General features: G+C 37.7%; 1 protein-coding gene across 3 annotated transcripts in view; it reads right to left on the bottom strand.

Annotated features, from left to right (window-relative positions):
- LOC119660763 (ATP-binding cassette sub-family G member 1) overlaps positions 1 to 18,628 on the bottom strand; it is a 221,887-nt gene that overhangs the window by 131,361 nt on the left and 71,898 nt on the right. For 2 of the 3 annotated variants that reach the window (XM_038069546.1, XM_038069531.1), the window contains exon 2: positions 11,233 to 11,544. In XM_038069546.1, coding sequence (XP_037925474.1) covers positions 11,233 to 11,458 — 226 coding nt within the window. In that variant the 5' untranslated portion in view covers positions 11,459 to 11,544. The remainder of the gene's footprint in view (positions 1 to 11,232; positions 11,545 to 18,628) is intronic. The other variant, XM_038069536.1, reaches the window with a different exon arrangement.

Raw genomic sequence — 18,628 nt, 5'->3', positions numbered from 1 at the left:
CTATAATAAAGAAATTTTAATCCAAATTCTTTTATAAGGAAACTAACGAAGTATTAGTCAAACCTTAAAACTAGTTTAGGATTAAAACTCATAGCCAATATTGAGACATTTCCTTTTGTCATTTATGATTTAATTAACATGAAATTTAACTTAATAAAACCCTTAAAATTGTCCCTGCTTGTCATAAAAGGCGTCTGAGAAGGATAGAAATTTGAGGGCTACAACCAGCAAATTTCGAAATTTTATTGCTACCGAAACATCAACCACACCTAGGGTAGCGACTGACCTCACGCCGAAGACCTTTAGCTGTCAAAAACGGACTATAATTAGTTTCTGAAATGTGCGCACACTCCTAGCCAACGGTAGCGATAGTATCGCGAATGCTCGCTCTTTCAAATTCGAGCAAGATTTCCAACGATGTAAACTGAACATTCTGGAAATAAGATGGTGGAACTTTGGAGAGCGCTACTCTCCCTCTTGTTACGCTAATGATAATGTGCTTTTATACTCTGGAAAAACAAGTATAGCAGAAATGAGTCCGGTGTCGTAATGTCTTTGACGGCAACTGCAAGGGCGCTCTTTTGACATAGGAACCGGTTTCTAACAGGATTCTGACTGCAAGATTCTGGTTAAAGAGTGTCAGAACTGTTCAGTTTTAGGTACCAACAAAGATTTCCGGTATAGTGGAGAAGAATGCTTTCTATGACCAATTAAACGCAGTTGAGAAATTCCATCTTAAATGTGACATTATAATGATGATGGGTGATCTAAATGCCAAGGTGGTCTCTGAAAACACCCGGCTCGGACATGTGACGGGAAAGCACGGACTTGACGACCGTAACGATAATGGTAGGAGATTTGTGGATTTCTGCAGCTACTAACACCTCGTCATTTGTGGCACATTATTCGAGCAAAGACCCCGCCATAAGCTTCAAGCCGCTAGTCGCTGGTTGACGGTCACCCGGCAGAATTATTAATCGCTGCAGTTGCTGTAGATGTGCAACTTTCACTCGAACGGAAATCTTGGGAATCCCAGACCTTTCGAAAAAGTGGAAGAAGGGGATGATCGCGAAGATTTTAAATAAGAGCATCTGTGAGTGTGACAATTGGAAGGGTATTTGCATGCTCCTTGCCGTCGCAGAAATAATAGCTAAAATAAACCTGGAACATATCGAAAAACACCTCGAGAATTTCATCGACTGTAAGCAGAATGGTTTCCACTACGGATACTCCTCGATTGACCACACAACACCCTACGAATCATTTTGGAACAGCACGCGAAGTTTAGATTTCTACTTCACCTGATACTCATGGCCTTCGATAGTGTGAACAGGGAGCGTATGTGGCTTCCTCCACGCAGGACGGATATTCCCAAGAAACTAACAGCTACTAACAGAACGACATCTGATGGCGTAAGATGTGACGTGCCACATAGAGGAATGTGAGAAAGAGCCACCAGGATGATCTTGTCACCGATATTTTTTCTTCTTGTTATCGGTGACGTTATTCATGCTGCCTTGGCCGGAGGACGTGGAGGAGTTCAATGTTCTTCTAAAACGCCGCGATTACGCTGATGACATCAGTTTGCTCTCTCTGCGGGTCATGGACAAGAGGCAAGCAGAGTTTGACAAAAAATAAACATCAACAAAACTAAGTTCCCAGTCCGACGGGTCATCTTACTCTCCCTATCTACGTTAATGGACAGAGTATAAAAAGCGTTGACTAACCTGTATATCTAAGAAGCGTTGTTTCTGCCTAAAATCTAGAAGTTCAGTTATCTCAACGTTGAGGTGACCCTGTTCCGTGCTAGTGTTCGTTGTATCATTAGGACACACTGGCCTGATACTATTTAAAACGAAGAAGTTGGGCGGCGCACAAGCCTGGCACTCGTACGCATTGTGATCGGCAGACGGAAGTGGCAGTAGATAGGTTACACATGAAAGAGGGGCGACAATTGCATTGCTGGCTGCGCTGTGTGGTAGAATCGACTCCCACAAGATGGTTGACGAGTAGGTCCCCCAACGGCGCTTGCCGCAGAACAATTGAGACGGAATGCACGCGTCTCGGGAAGTCGTGGGAAGAGCTCAAATACATTTCGATTAATCCCACCAAGGGGGTAACCATATATTATCGCTAATCACGATTAATCGCTATTGCTCATTTATCGCAAGCAAAAGATTATGTCTGACCTATTAAGATAGTCGGTAGCTGATAACTTGAGTTGTCAATCTATTTACCTTATCATCGTACCATCTCCAATCTCTCTCCGCTATTCGAATGAATATATTTTCAAAGCCAAACACATTCCATGAAATATTTCCTTAGCTAAATAGAATAAACCAAGAAGTAACAAAATTAAACCAAAACCACCCTAAAAATGATGAACCACCCTAAAAATAACATTGCGTCGATAGTAATTTTCAAAAGTTACTTCCTTTTTTGAAATGAGGCAGTGCATGTATGAATCGCTCGTGTACCTGTTAGATTATTTTATTGAAATTTCCGGAAAAAAAATAACAAAATTTACTAAATCCTTAAAAAATTCACAAGCTAATCAATTTACCAGTCAATAATATGCAATTAACGATTGCCAATGATCAGAAATAATCAAAATTACGGCTTATTGGAATCAGGATCAATTTATTTGAGGATTAAGTAATTACTCAATCAATCGACTGGTCCATTAATCACGATTAAATTAATTTAGCCAGTTTGAATAATAATAATGCACCCTTGAAATGATTTCTAGAATTAATGGAGTGCTCTAGAATAACAGTGCACCATCAATTCAAAAATAATTGCAGTTGAAAAGTGCAAATTTGAATTAAACATTTGACCATTTTGAGAAACTTCCGGCCGGGTATGACATCCCTATAAAATATCTAGGCTCCATACTGATATCTGGTCAAATAAGGTTAATGATAGACTAGCACTAAACTTGGGAATTTCTCAGAAAACTTCGCCTTCAAAAATCATACCATAAGTAGAAGTGGTCCATATTTTGATGAAAGTCCCATCATGATTAACTACAACCTACAGGGCCAAGCCTCTTTTCCGTAAATTTACCTCAAAGTAGAACATTTTATACAGTATAACATGTCAGAGACTGAAATATTTTTGCATAAGAAATACTAAAAACCTTTCATACATTGGATTCTATTATATATCTATATATATTTTATCTTTTGTTATATTCAATTACTCATCTTCTACATATTAGTGCCTAATTTAACCACAATTGTTTTTCATTCCTGGAGCGCTTTTGTTAAAAAAATTATAGAAGAAAATGTAAGAAGACAAATGTTTTTTTTGATATGATAAACATTTCTTTCATCGCATATCTTTTTTGCATTAAATTTATCTGTGATGTTGTTTGAATAATTTTATTATATCATAGATTTTTCTGCATTTAACTATTGATGCTACGAAACAAATATATTGTAAATGAAAGATGCTCTGTTGCTCCAATACGAAATTCTATAATTTAACTCAAAATAAGCGATTTACGGGAGATGCAACTTTCAATACGTATTTATCCGCTACACCTAAATTTAAGCTTCGGTAATGTAATTAATGTCACTAACCAATCTAACCAGATTTCGCGCATAGTCTATTGCTCTCAAAAGATTTAAAATAACAAGCCAAAGTCATTTTTGCATTCAGACAGGCTGGCTGCTAGCTTTTTATTGTCTATTGTATTGGCCATTGTTTACAGAATAATGTTATTGTCACGTACGACTACAATTTCCACTTTGCATATAGAAGTCGTTACTAAATACGTGTACTCGATAGTGCAATATCAACCGATATCTCAATGATTTGTAGAACAACACTAGGAACCAATCGGTGCTGCTCTAGCAGGAAGTATTTTGTACTAATTGAGAAAGGTTGTAGGGAAGGTATTTGTTATCACAAACCTTCGACTCGGGAACTAAACAACCAGGATTTTTCCGTTGTTTTCATTGTTGCTAAGATTTATTAAACTATGCCCGAAGCAAAAGCATTCAACATTCGACTACCAAAGATAAGGGTGTCGCTCGTGATTGTTGCAAATATTTCCGTGCAGGAAGTATAAATATTTTTACGATCAGTACAGCAAGGTTGAAATATCCCATGTTCGGTACGTAATATTTTTAATTTGTTATCAGTCAAGGCCTTCATTTATTTTGAAAATCAGCGAAAGATTACTCAATCAAATTGCTTGTGGAGTGTCTTAAATATTTCATCATTACAACCTATTCTTCAACAATTTTAACTCTAGAAAACTACATGGCAACATTTTTGTTTATATTCAGTTTTTATTAAATTAAGTACTGTTGCTAATTTTGTACGGATTACAAAACTTTGAATGCGTAGAATACTGACCTTTGGTGACAAACTTAAGTTAAAAACGGACGTAAATACACAAACATTTGTTGGCATACATGTTCCAGAACTTGCGGACATAAAAGTCAACAATAGTTATCAAGAAGAATTTATTTAAATATCTAAGTATAAAGACATGAAAATAGTACTAATAATAAACATTTATAGCTTTAACAACTTATCATTTACTTTGATTGGCCTTAGCTGATTATTTCTTAGGTTTTTTAAAGCAGCACTAATCATATCAGGTTTTTATTTTCGGGTAAAAAGTAGAAATTAAACAGTCCAGGAAATAGCTAATGATATTTCTACCAAAAATGTAATCGTCAACGAGTATTCAAAGCGGATCAAAATCTATTGACTGTGAAATCAGCAAATATTAGATAGTTGCAGGTAAAAATTCCCATAGATGATATCATCAGATGATCGTAATTCCTTCTCGAAAGTTGAAGTTAAAGAATTTTACTTAACTTAAGGTTCCTCATAAATTTACGACTACTTCCAACATAGCAATCATGCAGTCTAGTAATCTGGTAAGAGGATTCTAGGTAAGGCGATAGTGGAAACTACACAACAGTTTCAGAATATGGCCACACAATAATCCATAGAATCCTCCCTTTTCGGTAGATTTAAACTTTATGACTTCGGAAAGCACCGTTTGTATAAAAAGTGGACCTGCAAATTTGGTTGGAGCATTCGAGAATGATATCACAATTCAAGTTTCTCAAAAAAATAATATGCACAAAATCGACCGTTAGCAAGGCAGTCGTAGTCGTTAACATATAAGAAGAAGAATCTGGAGCAGTGAGCATAACTGAAAGTCCATCCGGGCATTCTTTGCCGTCTTCAGAGGCTTTCACAGAACTTTTAAGGAAAGATTTAGGAAAATTTTCAAAATTTTTATCAGACGTTATGTGCAAAAGGGGGGGACGTTTAAAAATAAATAATCCAGTTCTATATTTTTTACGATAAGAAGCAAGGTAGATGGTTCATTCTAGACGTTTATATTTACCTTCGGAAACGGAAGCTCAGAATTCCAAATAGGAAAACGCGCAAATATTCCACTTGTTTCATTCAAATTTGTACACATTTACAATTAACGAACAAACCCCAAATGAAATTGAGTGATATTCAAGAGCAGTACTAACAGTTAGGAAGAATAATCTTGGCGTGCAAATGGTTTTTCGCATGTCAGGCTATTCCCTTTAACGTAATACGAAAAGCGCGGCTCAAAGTACTAGAACTTCGCGACAACAGTCCGATTTGCACCAAACTTTCCAGTATCATGCCCTATATTATGAATAAGTTTTCTAAATATACTAAACTAGTATTAACTTTCTATTCAATGCTAAATGGGAATAATATTATACTTCGTATATATGTAAGGGTTCATCGGCGTAACATTCTCACCTATAGTATCATTCTTTTCGAATTTTTGTTAACCGCCTTCATTACCTTCATTACGTGCCTGCGTTTAAACGAGCAGCATCGAAATGATTTTCTTCGTTTTAGATATAGGCTACACTTTGTCATTTGTGAAATTCGGTCGGTGATATGTTTGAAAAATTTTGATCTGATTTTTGGACGTTTTCAACATTTTCAGCAATTAAATTATATAGAAACTCAAGGAATTCTTACAAAACGTGGTCTTATGTAGAATTCTTTGAGGGTATCAAAACTTCAGGGACCCGTTACATACAAATACGTTACACGCAAGAAGGGTAAGAATGGGATAAAAGAAAGGGATTAAAAGATGATAGCAGGATTATAGTCGAAGAAAAGGTGGGGACTGGACCAGTATTGAAAATATTGTAAAGATAAAAAAGATAGGAAGGCTATAATGAACCAAAATATTAACAAGTCGGGAAACCGGAAGGTACGAAAGGTTTCGTATATTTCTTTTATATTTGAATGTCCCATTGTCCCATTTGTATCTAGCTCGTAACGTCAGACTCCCCGTTTTAGTGCGATCTTGACACTCAGCCTTAGATTGCTGTAAATTTGTACATGAGGCACAGCTTCGACTTATTATAACTTTGTTAGTAATATTATATCATAAATGATATCTCTGAAGAATTTTATGATTCCAGGGTATACTTAGGGAGGGTTTCTAATCAATTTATTTATTTTTTTTTATTTAAGCAAGCGTCGATATGGAGAGTATTTTGAGCGCTAGGTACTGCATATTAGCAGCTTAGCGCTTTTTCAGTATTTTCGTTGGAGTAGTATCTTAGAATGGTGCCTTCAAATAAGTGTTCACTTTCTAGCTCCTGCATTCCCTCCTTGTAAAATAATGTCAACACTAATACTGGTTTCGGAAAGCACTAATCAAACATTTCAAATGAATACGTATACTGTGAACCCAGTTCACCAAACCACCAAATTTTGAGTATCGAGTATTATCGAGTATATAATCGGCCGTTTCTAAAAAAAGTGCGTGAGAGACAAACAGACATTGAACCGATTTTAAAAAAGTCCACTGATGCATTCCAGTGGAATGGAACGAAAAACATCCATATCCTAGCCCCAAGAACAAATCGGTTCTTCCTTATTTGCTCCAAAAACAAAACAGGAAATACAGTAGTTCAAAGGCAGGGCATGCAAAAATGTCAAAGAAAGAGAAATTATAATAATAAATTTAAATAATAGATTTATGGAAATAGGACGATTACGCGCATTGAACTTAGTGGGATTAACCAGTAGTTGAATAACCCAACCACTGTGGTGATATATGAATTACAAAAGGGCCAAAACTGAGAACTCAGGAATATGCAGCTCATCTGAAGTGTCTTGACCAGGTAGTGGTACATGAACGAGAAACGTCGCCCGATAACGCGTCAGGCTATTCACCTGTATAATCATGGCCACCAACCAAATTATATCGGCATGACCACGAGACGCACCAAAGCTTCTCCCTCTGGACATAAAAAGCCAAAGTGGGATCCATTCCTCATGTAACATATTGATACTTCTAACTTTATACAAAATAAGTTTGGCACATGAATATGAGGTAGGATAACCGAACGAGTAAGGGTCATAGGCACTTTCGGTGTAATATTCCAATGTGAAAATCGAAATCGTTGAATGTATAGGCTAAATGTAGTTCTTGTATCTGTAAGTCTCCAGCAAAAGACCCAGCGATAACAACAGCGTCCAAACTTAGAGGAGAACCATTTTCTTATATATATACTTGAACAATGATTGAGAAGCTGCAACAATATGAATTGATATGACCATAAGACCATAATTATCATTTTCTAAATGTATAATACTAGAAAAACATTTACAGATGCTGTTTTCTCAGCGTTTCATAAAAAAGCTGATTTCAAGCAATTTGTCCGACAGTGGAATGATGGTATCATGCAACCGGGCCTCAGACTGAATCTGAATAAAACAACATTTTTGACGTTCAACAAACATCTGAAATCCAAATTTGACCACAGTGTCGTCCACCCTGTCGCCCTCTATGGTTCTGAGTACTGGCCGACTACAAAAGGCAATGGTCGACACCTTGTGGTAATAAAGATAAAGATGTTGTGTCCTAAATAAGGACGTCTACGACCGTTGAATCGATCGTCGAGAGTGGCGTATAACATGCGCTAACGAGAACTCATTTACTAAGATTGGCCTCAACATCGAAGTCGTTGGAAAAGGACCAAAAGGCTCTCGACTCAATCCAGATCAGGCTTATGATCGAGCAAACTAGAGCAATTGATTAAGATGAGCTGACCACCCTTTTGAACCTTGCTATCCAAGTTCCTAAACGGAATAAAACCAAAAAATATGCAGGGTGTAATAGTAAAGTGCCGTCACGACGTATTTGGCCCCCGGGAGGAATTTTTTCCTGAAACTGATGGTAAGAGCTATCAATTGACCTATAATTTTTAAACGAGAAAACAAAAGAGAAGAAGAATGGTCCCTATTTAATTAATGCAGCTTAGACAACCTAGAATGCAGAATGTAAAATATCCCAAAAAAAAACCCTAAATTTCAGGTTTTCCTATGAAGCAAATGATCATTTGTCTGATTCGATCCAACCTTGGAGAATTGATTTTATTCCCTTTCATGCATAGTTTGTTGTTGTTCTGAAGATAAATCCTCCCAGGTGCCTCTGAGGATGTGTCAATCAGGTCGAACTGTCTTGTGCTGCCTGTCAATAACGTGATATTTTAGTCTTCACATCTTGGAAAAACGCCTTTTATAGTCTCTAGAATACATGCGGTATCGATTGGAAGCTGAAACGTTGCTTCATTCGAACTTTTCGGAACCACTTCTCCCAGCATTTACATATGTGACTCATTTTTTTTTTTTTTGTAAGTTTCGACGCGTATTTGATGATCTTTTCTCCTTTATGCTTTGAAAAAAGCCAATAGTCTGTAATTGTCCAGTAATTCTGTCCAGCCAATTGCCTATAGTAATTGGCTGGCAAAAGATATCTGCAGCAGGACGACGCTCTGCTAATTTTCTCCAATACTTGGTAGGGGTAAAAAATAATACACTTTTTGTTCCACATCATTTTGAAGAAACGGAAGGCGAATGTCAGGTTTGCACATTTAGTTGGCTGACAGAGATCGTAGCAGCCATGCTATCTGCCCATCCCAATCATACATGGTCTTCTCGCTTTCGAATTCCTCATATTTTGCAAATTTTTGGAATTAAGTTGACACTTTATCTTTATCTTTGAGTTTTGTTGAAAAGCTTGGAGTTGCAAATGCTGGAGAGTGAAGTTCTCAAAATTACTCCTAAACACCTTTCCATTTCGTTTTAGAATGTAGGTTCTTTTATTTTCTTTGTTTTTACCCCACTGAGCCAAAAGTGAAGCCTTTGAAAAAACAACATGCCCTAACTGCATGGAAACTGTTTCTGGTAAACTTTACTGGAACTGCGGGACATAATCCAAGGCTGCTCTGCTGAGCGCCAGTTGTTCTGCTATGAATAGGGGAGTTTGAAACCCAAATGCGGTCGATGCGTGCTTTCGCCCAAATCATGGTACCTTATGTATAACATTACACAACATCTGACACCTATCTTTGAACTCTAATCATTCATTTTCAACGGTCTTTTCTCGAGTAAGACCCAAAAGCTGCTTGTCTCGTGGTAAACGTAGAGTCCACGGAATGGTGCACTAGAGTCGATCACAAGATTTAATCTAATTATCAACATCGCATTTTTTCCCTACAACACAGCATTTTGTGATACCAAATCTTCTAGATTACCATTATATCCACTCCCAATCCAATTTCAGAATGTTATAACTTTAATATGTTTTGAAAATGGTTTCCGATTAGTTTTAGTAAAAAGGTGGCATTGATTTGAACCTGTCAATACCGTATATTGAAAATATTAGTTCACTTTTATGGTTGCTCTATTTAAGAAATATATTCTCTGGTAATTAGAAGGAAAAATAAGGAATAATTAATGGTGGCCCATGATTGATTAAGATATACTTAAGATTGGTGGCGCGTCGTCAACGCTTATATGCTGCTACATATAATTTTGAACGGGGAACCCCGTCGCCCGAGGCCAGTTAACCACAGAAGTGGATGGACACACAAATTCAGAAAAGGGAACAACCGCATTTCTGCAGTCCACACGTTATACAAATTATGCCCAATTCAAGTCTAACTGCCAACTATATATAACGAATTTCTGGCAGGAACACTATCTATGAATTAATCCCTAACATACAGGTTCGACATTCGATGACAGCAGGCTGTATCTGGGAGGGTAAAGATGTCATTAGGTTTTATTTAATTCAGAATTATAAGAATAATGACAATTTGTGCCTACGGACGATCTGGGTAAACCCTAGCGTGTTTAAGCCATAGATTAGATTTCGAAAATGAAATCCTCTTTTGGAACTATATTCGGGGAATAGCGACGCTGCGCCTTACCAACTAGTTACTGCTGAACCAGAAAGATGTTCAAAACGTCCTAATTCAAGTGAATCGAAGCTCTGCCGCGTTAAGAAAACTATTACAATTATGAGGAACTCAATGAGAAAAGCATAATGCACTAGTTTAAAAAACTCTCATCCTGTGCCACTTCTTGTACAAATAGCATTGAGTTCTCTTCAGTTTGAAGTCTTTTTCCTTCCTTCCCTCAAGACTTCCTGTAAGATTCTCAGCATTTAAAGGGGCACCTCCTTTTTTATGACCAAGAAAAGCCACTTATTAGGATGCAATCGGTCGTGGATCTTCCCTTCTTGCCCGCAACACACGGTTGATCGCGGAGTTATAGGTAAGTGTACCCAAATCCATCGTGTACCCAAATATTCTTACATAAAATTACACCCAAATATTCTTACATACAATTTCCATCATAAATATGGATTCTGGACCCATTCTGCTGCTAAACCATTGCAGACGAATTCTTTCATATTGCCAAGCTACTAGAGTGAGCATGGTCATTTTAGCCCTCCCCATTACCTAAGTTCATCACAAAAAGTTGAGTCCACCCCCAATTGACGGCAACAATTGAAGGGAATTTGTCGTCCCTTCTTTTCGGCCAAATTCATTCTAACGACTAGGTTGAAATCAACAGGGATGGAAATAAGTATAGTTTAAATATGACAGTGGACGCGTCTTTCTGTGAAACGAATGAAAAATGTCCTGAGAACTAATTCATTTTTTGCTCCTAAAAAACGATAAGGAGCTTATACTACGGAAAGAAACAACTGTTTCCCGAAATACACTTTTGTGAAAATAAACAAAATATATCAAAATAAAAATATAAAATCAAAGTAAACATCTTCCTTTAGTTAATCATAAGTTCTCTAACTTAAATGGGGGAAGGTGAACTAATGATTACCTAAAGTGAACCTGGTTCTCTGGAAATTTCTTTAATAACTACCACCCAAATACTCACCAAAATTCCTCTTCGCCATTGAAAATTGTCGAACAGTATATTTGATGTTTTGAAATTCAATGTCAACCGGTTCATGTTTTGGATGATCAAAATCAAACGAATTAAACAATGTGTTATTATTTATTTGCGTATCCGAATCACTTAAAGAGCCCTTTGACGAGGACCGAGTAACGCCTGTTTGGCAGCACCCAATACTCTGAATACGCTCTTCTTTGGTAATTGCCATTATTATTAAATATTCTTTAAAATCTATTCACTTATCCAAAACAAAAACTGAGATTCGAGATAGCACCCGTACATAGCAAGATCTATCTGAAAGAAAAAGAAATTAATGTTAATGAACTGAATTGAATTATTTACGAATTTATTTTTCAAATAATATGTTTATGAATATTTATCATGGACACTACCAGAATCGATAAAAGACCTCACACAACCAGTTGTAAGTTTATAGCTTCCAAAAGTGTAAACAAACTGAGAAAGCAGACTAACTGCGTTCGTATAATTTTCGAACTATAATAGCAGAACGTGAACAATTCTAGCAGAGTCAAGAATCTTAAATGTTTCCACACATTTTGAGATGTTCGTATAAAGAAAATTTGTATAATTCGCACGAAAGGAAACTGAAAAGACAGTTGGTGGACACATGGACACATAGTTAAATACCTCAGTAAACGTGGAAACCAAGCCAATTACATCTAATAACTCCTTCAATACAGGGCATCATTTCTGATACAATCAAAAAAAGTTTCGGTGATACTCGACTTAAAGAAAATATGGAAATCCTTGGGAGAGACTTTACTCATAAGCGAGGATTTACCTATAAGCATTTATATATCTATTTCCACAAATCACCTAAGTTAAGACCTTGAATGGGGTTATCACATTCATAAGATAAAATTTTTCAGAGCGCTTGAAAGTGGGTCTCATCTTGTTCATTGAGTACTTTTAAATGAGCTACGGAAAATTCCCCAAGCTTAAAGTTTTTGTTACTTCGGTAAATGATAGCTGCCTGACGGAAAGCGGGCAAAATATGTAAAAAGATACTTAATTTTTGTTTGTTTGGAAATCCAATTCTGCCACCAAGCTATTTCTTCTAGAGTTCTGTGCTGTTCTTTCCGATGTCTTAGCAGGAGAAAGTGGGAACAGTCATTGGAGGACGATATATTGCCTTAAACACCTTGACAATGCCGATGGCATTCATGCTGCACTCTTCTATTAACGATCAAATGACCGATATCTGGATAGTATTGTTTGCGATCCAATGTTACTTTATTTTCGTTCTGTTAGTCAACAATTTTCAAATGAAATTACCACAAACTGCTGTGCTGCAGTAACAACATTTTTGTGGTACCATATGGAAGCAATACATGTAAAATAACCGAAATATCAAGCTTTCATAAGAAACGTACCATTTGTGTGAAGAACCAAGTCGCTTTACGAGCCAGGCACTTTGAATGTGTAGATTAGAAAGGAAAGGATTATTCATAAGATTGCTGCTTACTCCATGCAATAGTAGGGTAGTCAGGCAGTACTCCTAGAATGGCCACCGAATGGATAGGCCTAGAACTGCATGACACAAAACAGTAGATTTCCCAACAATTTTTAAGGGAGTTGAAGCAACCATCTATCATCAACGATGGCCCATAAGCCCCACATTAGTTTTGTGGCTATCATAAAAGTCTTGAGCCACAAATATCTTTTCGATTTAAGTTAGAGTCGAAAGAAAATAATAATAAGGTAGTAGGTAGTGGATGTCGTTTTTGTCGCTGGAGATCTATTCCATTTCAACGTTTCATGTATCCTCTTTCGTGCTAAGATTTAGGTAGGTTTCAAGTCCCAAATAAATACAGCGCTCCGAACTCCGAAGTAACGGACTTAATATTAGTCACCTTTCTGAAAAATTGTATAGAAGAGGAGTTTTCCTCATAGTTGGCAAAAAGAAACATGATAGGGTCATCTCGAACAGACATTCTAAAATTAGCATACATATACACGAAAAATTGCTTCAGAATTTCCGGAGGATAATAGAACTACTTAGTTGTAGAAAGGCGGACTCCATTGATTATTGTTCAAGCCTAAAGTACGGACAAGGACCTCAATAGTCAATCTATTTCTGCTTCAGCATTTGTATCGTACAGAAGCCGGGTCGGGTCGTTTTGATTAGTTGCCCCATTTTGCTCGGTCAAAAACCTGAATGAGATGCTTTCGCAAGACTCTCAAATCACCATCCAACGTATCATGCCATCGCTGTTTCAACCGGCCTTTAGGTCATTTCTCATAGGTTCCGATATTTAGATTAATCTTGGAAAATGAATTCTCGTTAATGGGAATCACATTATTTTCTATGATGGATGCAACCCCATATTGATCACGAAAATCCTCAAGTGACCATGACGTGTTGCGCCACTGGTCCAATGAAACATCTTCACCTACATTACCGTTAGTCACGGTTCATTGTCTTTTATAGTCGGCCAACACTCAGAACCATAGAGGGCGATAGGACGGGCAGCACTGCGGTAAATTTTGGATTTGAAACTTTCGAAGATGCGTCGATCATTAAAAACGCAAATTGTGAAACGACAATTCATCCACTTTTGAGCTAATGCGTAAAGCAATTTCGTAACGTAGTTCACTATTGGCTAGCATTGATCTGAGATATTTAAATCACTCAGTTCTGGGTACTGCCACCCACAGTGATAATGCCTGTTTCATTACAATGGATCGCCAAAAATTCTATTTTAGTCAGATTCAATTTGAAACCATGTTGCATGAATTCGTGTGGCACACGATCAAACACCCTCTCTAGGTCCAGAAATTCAGTGCAAAAAGAGCGCGAAATGTGTATTGCGTCATCAACAGTTTTTGACAAACCTAACTTGGTTCACTGTTATTTGAAGGACTTCAATAACCAATGAATGAAAAAGAATGGGTTCTGGTGAAAAGACTTCCTAAGAAAAATATTTGGGTAAGATGAGTTTATCAAGATTCCACTGCATTTGATAGCCGCTTGGGCTGAGTTCAGACCGTCAAAATTAGTCTCTCAAATCTGGAACTTAGTAAGATTGCGTACAATATTTGTTTATTTAATTATTTATTTCATTAAGGCGATATACGGAAAAGTGAAATATTGTTCTCAGAGGAAGGAGAAAGTAAATAGCTTAATAATAATAATAATCGTTGGCGCAGCAATCCATATTGGATCAGGGCCTTGAAGTGTGTTAGAGCACTTCATTCAAGACCGTAGTGGTACACTACAGTATATTGTAGGAGACAATGTGGTCAGCATTGCGCTCGCCCGAGATTATTACCTGATTTGACTCGGGTACTCATTCACAGCTGAGTCGACTGGTATCCGACGTCAAATCACGATACAAATCCCACACCAGCGAGATTTGAACCGCGACCTTCCATACGACAGCCTTGTGCTCTTACCACTCAGCTATCCGGGCATAAATAGCTTAACATGCGCTTAAGGCTAAGGAATTATACTGAGCTAAAGGACCCAAGCTCTAGAACCGGCATAGCCTCGGGATCAGGGAGTGAAAGTAAATGTCGAGCTCCACGAAGGGTACTTCAAAAATATCCGCGCTGCGTGTACTCTGAGAGTCTATGCGGAAAATAATATCGGAATTGGAAGAGCAGTCCACCAGGCAATTACAGAGTTTAAAAAGGATACACATATTAACGAAGATGCGGCGTTGCTGCAAAGAAGGAAGACTGAGGCTGTGGAACCGTAACGGATAGTCCATCCGAAGAGGGTCCGGATGAATTCACGTTGTACAGCTTCTAGAATGCGACGTAGGATACAACCAAACATTTTGGAAGCTCATTGTGGGTTGAAACAAAAAAATAATACATATTGCCAAAGCATCTAAAGATATATATACCATTGCTGGGACAATTCACAAACTACTTTGTCTGTCGTTTTGACAACTCAAATTGCGACTAAAATTGTGGAAAGGTCAACTGCTATGATATATGATAATAATGGAAAATATAAATATTAGCAAAAAAGAATATATACCATCTTATTAAATTTAACCTGGTCTACTTCATTTAAACAACGCCGTGCAGGTGGTACAACCTTCTTCAATATTCGTGTGGAGTTTTACCAAGTGGAATGGGAAATAGAATTATCCGCTAACGTGCTTGTATGAGCCGAACTCCACCATGTTATTTATAAAGCATGCTGGTCTCCGTCCAGGTAAAGGAGGAGTGTTTGAAACAACGTACTTGGTACTATCCTCAATAAAAAAATAAAAGGGGGATAAAGGAAAGAGATAAATAAAGTAATAAAAACTCAATGGTGCAGTGCCAAAAGTTGCGACATAGGCAATGGCTATAAACTTCTCTATTTTGGTAGCCCACGGACTCAATATGATGTTAGCACGGTTTGCTATTAGAGAAATCGAACGATTTGATGACCAGCTGTCAAAGCTCGCTCTTATACCTGCCGATGCACGATTCTCTTCTTCACCGCATACGCACCACAAATAGGTCAATCCGATGCCCACAAAGATGGCTTCTGGCAAGATCGCGATACAAAGATCTGTAACGTGCCTGCCGATGACTATATTGTCATTTTGGGTGACCTTAATGGCCATGTGGGTGAAGGCAGACGGCAACAGGTGCCATGGAAAACGATTTGGAGCACCCAATGAGGGTGGTGAGCATATAGTCGATTTTGCGGACACTCACGTACTTGTCAACATATGGTTTAACAAATCAGCAAAACGCAATTCGACTAAATGCTGGCATTTTATTACCGTCACTGGCTGCAAAGCCGTTCCCTAGGAGGCCACCGCACCTCAACATCTGCCGGTGATTGCTGTCTTGTCAATCAAGCTACCCATAAAAAAGTATGAGGTACACACTCGCTCGTCGTACATTAAATGCTGGGTGATTTGGTTTCAATCATTACGAATGTCGAGAAATTGGAACCAAGTTAAAGATACGATCCGAAAAACCGGCCTATGTAGCCTGCAGGGTCACCACATCTGGTCAGCAAACCGAGATACTTGGCTTTGGAATGACGATCTCCAAATGATAGTCCGTGAAAAGACACGCCTCTAACTTAAGCATCTCGATGATAAAACGCTGGCCAATTGGCAAATTTACAAGAATACCGATCGGGAAGCAAAGAAAGCGAGCAACAGGACCTGACCATACTGCAGCTGAGCTCTAGCGAAAAGCTAGGACCGAACACGGCAGCGCAGTGAGTTCTTGAATCGGGCTTTTGAGGAAAGTAGAATACCATCTGACTCACAAAAAACATATTCGCGACATCGTTCAAATAACTGGGAACTTGATTAGCGAAGAATTGCGAAGCATAAACGCAATATATGCTGCGAAGTCATGGAGAAATATCGTAAGAAGCATCAGCCTCTTTACATGTTATTTCTGGGTCGTGAAAGGGGAAGTTGTTTGACTGTGTGCCATACGAACTCATGATCCGAAAAGTAAAGTGTGGCGTTTTCACCACCCCTCTTTGTTCTTGTTATGGACACTGCCACTTGGGACATCCAACTTCCTACACACTGGTTTATGCAGATGATGTTTTCTAGCATGTCTTAGCAAAGTCGATGTCGAGCAACTTATTCAGGAATTGAAAGATCGCTTCATGCGATTCGATCCTAGCACTGAGTGATTTAAATATCTCAATTCAACGCCATCAGCCAATGGTGAATTGTGTTATGGAATTGCTTCACGCATTAGCGTAACCTGAATAAAGTGGTTTCACACAATTGACGTTCCCTGTAAGCAACGTATCAATGATTGATACGGTCCAAATTTTACCGCAGTGTCGTCCGGCCCACGGCAATCTATGGTTCTGAGTGTCGGCCTACTATAAAAGACAGTGAACGGCGTCTTGAAGTAATAAGACGTTGCGTTGGACTAGAGGCGTAACACGCTTTGATCACATTCGAAATGAGGATTTGCGGGGTCGATATGGGATTGCAACAATCATGAAAAAATTGCGAGAGAAGCGTTTTAGATGGTATGGTCACGTTATTCGCGCTAACGAGAATTCCCTTACTAAAATTAGTGTGAACAGCCAAGTCGATGGGAAAACACCAAAAGGCCTGCCGAAGCAACGGTGAGTTGGAACGCTTGATGGTAATTTGAAAGGCTCGCGACTGCATCCTAATCAGACCTTTGGCAGAACAAAATGGCGTTGACTAATTTTTGATATCCAGCTCACCATCAAATCCTGCTATCATCAGTGAGATGTGGACCGCGGCCCTTCAAAAGATGCGTCAGATTTCGTATGTCCTTACTAAGAATCGTTGGAAAATGTCAAACCTCGAAAATATTAGCTATTTAGCATATCATAGATTATTTATTATAAATTATAAAAGACCTAGTTGCTCTCAAGCAGAGCAAGTCTTGCAATTTTTGTAACATTTCGAAAACTTGAAGTATTACAGCCTCGTAAGTGAAGATGAAGAGATAAATTTCAAACTAAATAGGGCTGAAGCTCTAAATGAGTCTATTGCTAAATAATATCTTGCTTAATGAATTCATGCAACCTAGTCTCGATTAGTTAATTAAGTCTGTAAGTAGCTTTATAAAAATTTCATAATTCAGCAATTCAAATTCATAAAAATTTCGGGGATTCTTCCTGTCTTGTATGCTAACTAAAATGCATTTATATCTACATATTTAGATGAATTGGAAATATTTCAAATGAAAAGGATCTGTATTAAAAAAATATAATTAATGACATTTATCATAAATATATTACATAAATTGTGCTAGCAGGACCTAAAGTAAAATTACTTCGAGACATTCCACCTTCGTTTCATCAGGTCTGCATGCTAGAATTCTTGACCATTGCTGAATGATAAATTTTTTTTCAGATAGCTTTCTGCCATTCACAGCACCATAACATAGTTGATCAAGTCTAGCTTAAAATTGCTTCGCCGCACATAACATTTATACTATATAGAATCGGAACTGGTCTAATTTCTACTTTCCCAAGTTAATCACTGAATGGCTTAGAAAAGGCATCTAGAATAATGTTCATGAAACTGCCTAAACCATTGAAATGAATCCATGAAAATAAAAATTCAGTGATGTTGAAATACAAGGCTTGTTTACAGTATTTCCGTAATATTATTTGTAGATTATTAACCAACGGCTAATGTCTCCGAGCGTTCACACCATAAAACAAACCGACTTGAAACATCACATCTTGCAACACCACATTTATTTCCTGCATAAAAACTTCGTGAAAAAATCTCTGCTTTCACATAATTACATGTCCCCATTTCAGCGTGGCTTGAAGTGTTTCAAAATCATCTCGCCGCGAATAAACAGGTTAATATATTTTGCATATAATTATTCTATACATTTATAAAGAAAAATTGAATCTAATTCGATTTCAATCGGG

The sequence above is a fragment of the Hermetia illucens genome, chromosome 1 (assembly GCF_905115235.1).
Source record: "Hermetia illucens chromosome 1, iHerIll2.2.curated.20191125, whole genome shotgun sequence".
In the NCBI taxonomy this organism is placed as follows: domain Eukaryota; kingdom Metazoa; phylum Arthropoda; class Insecta; order Diptera; family Stratiomyidae; genus Hermetia; species Hermetia illucens.
This window is presented reverse-complemented; position numbering and strand designations above follow the sequence as displayed.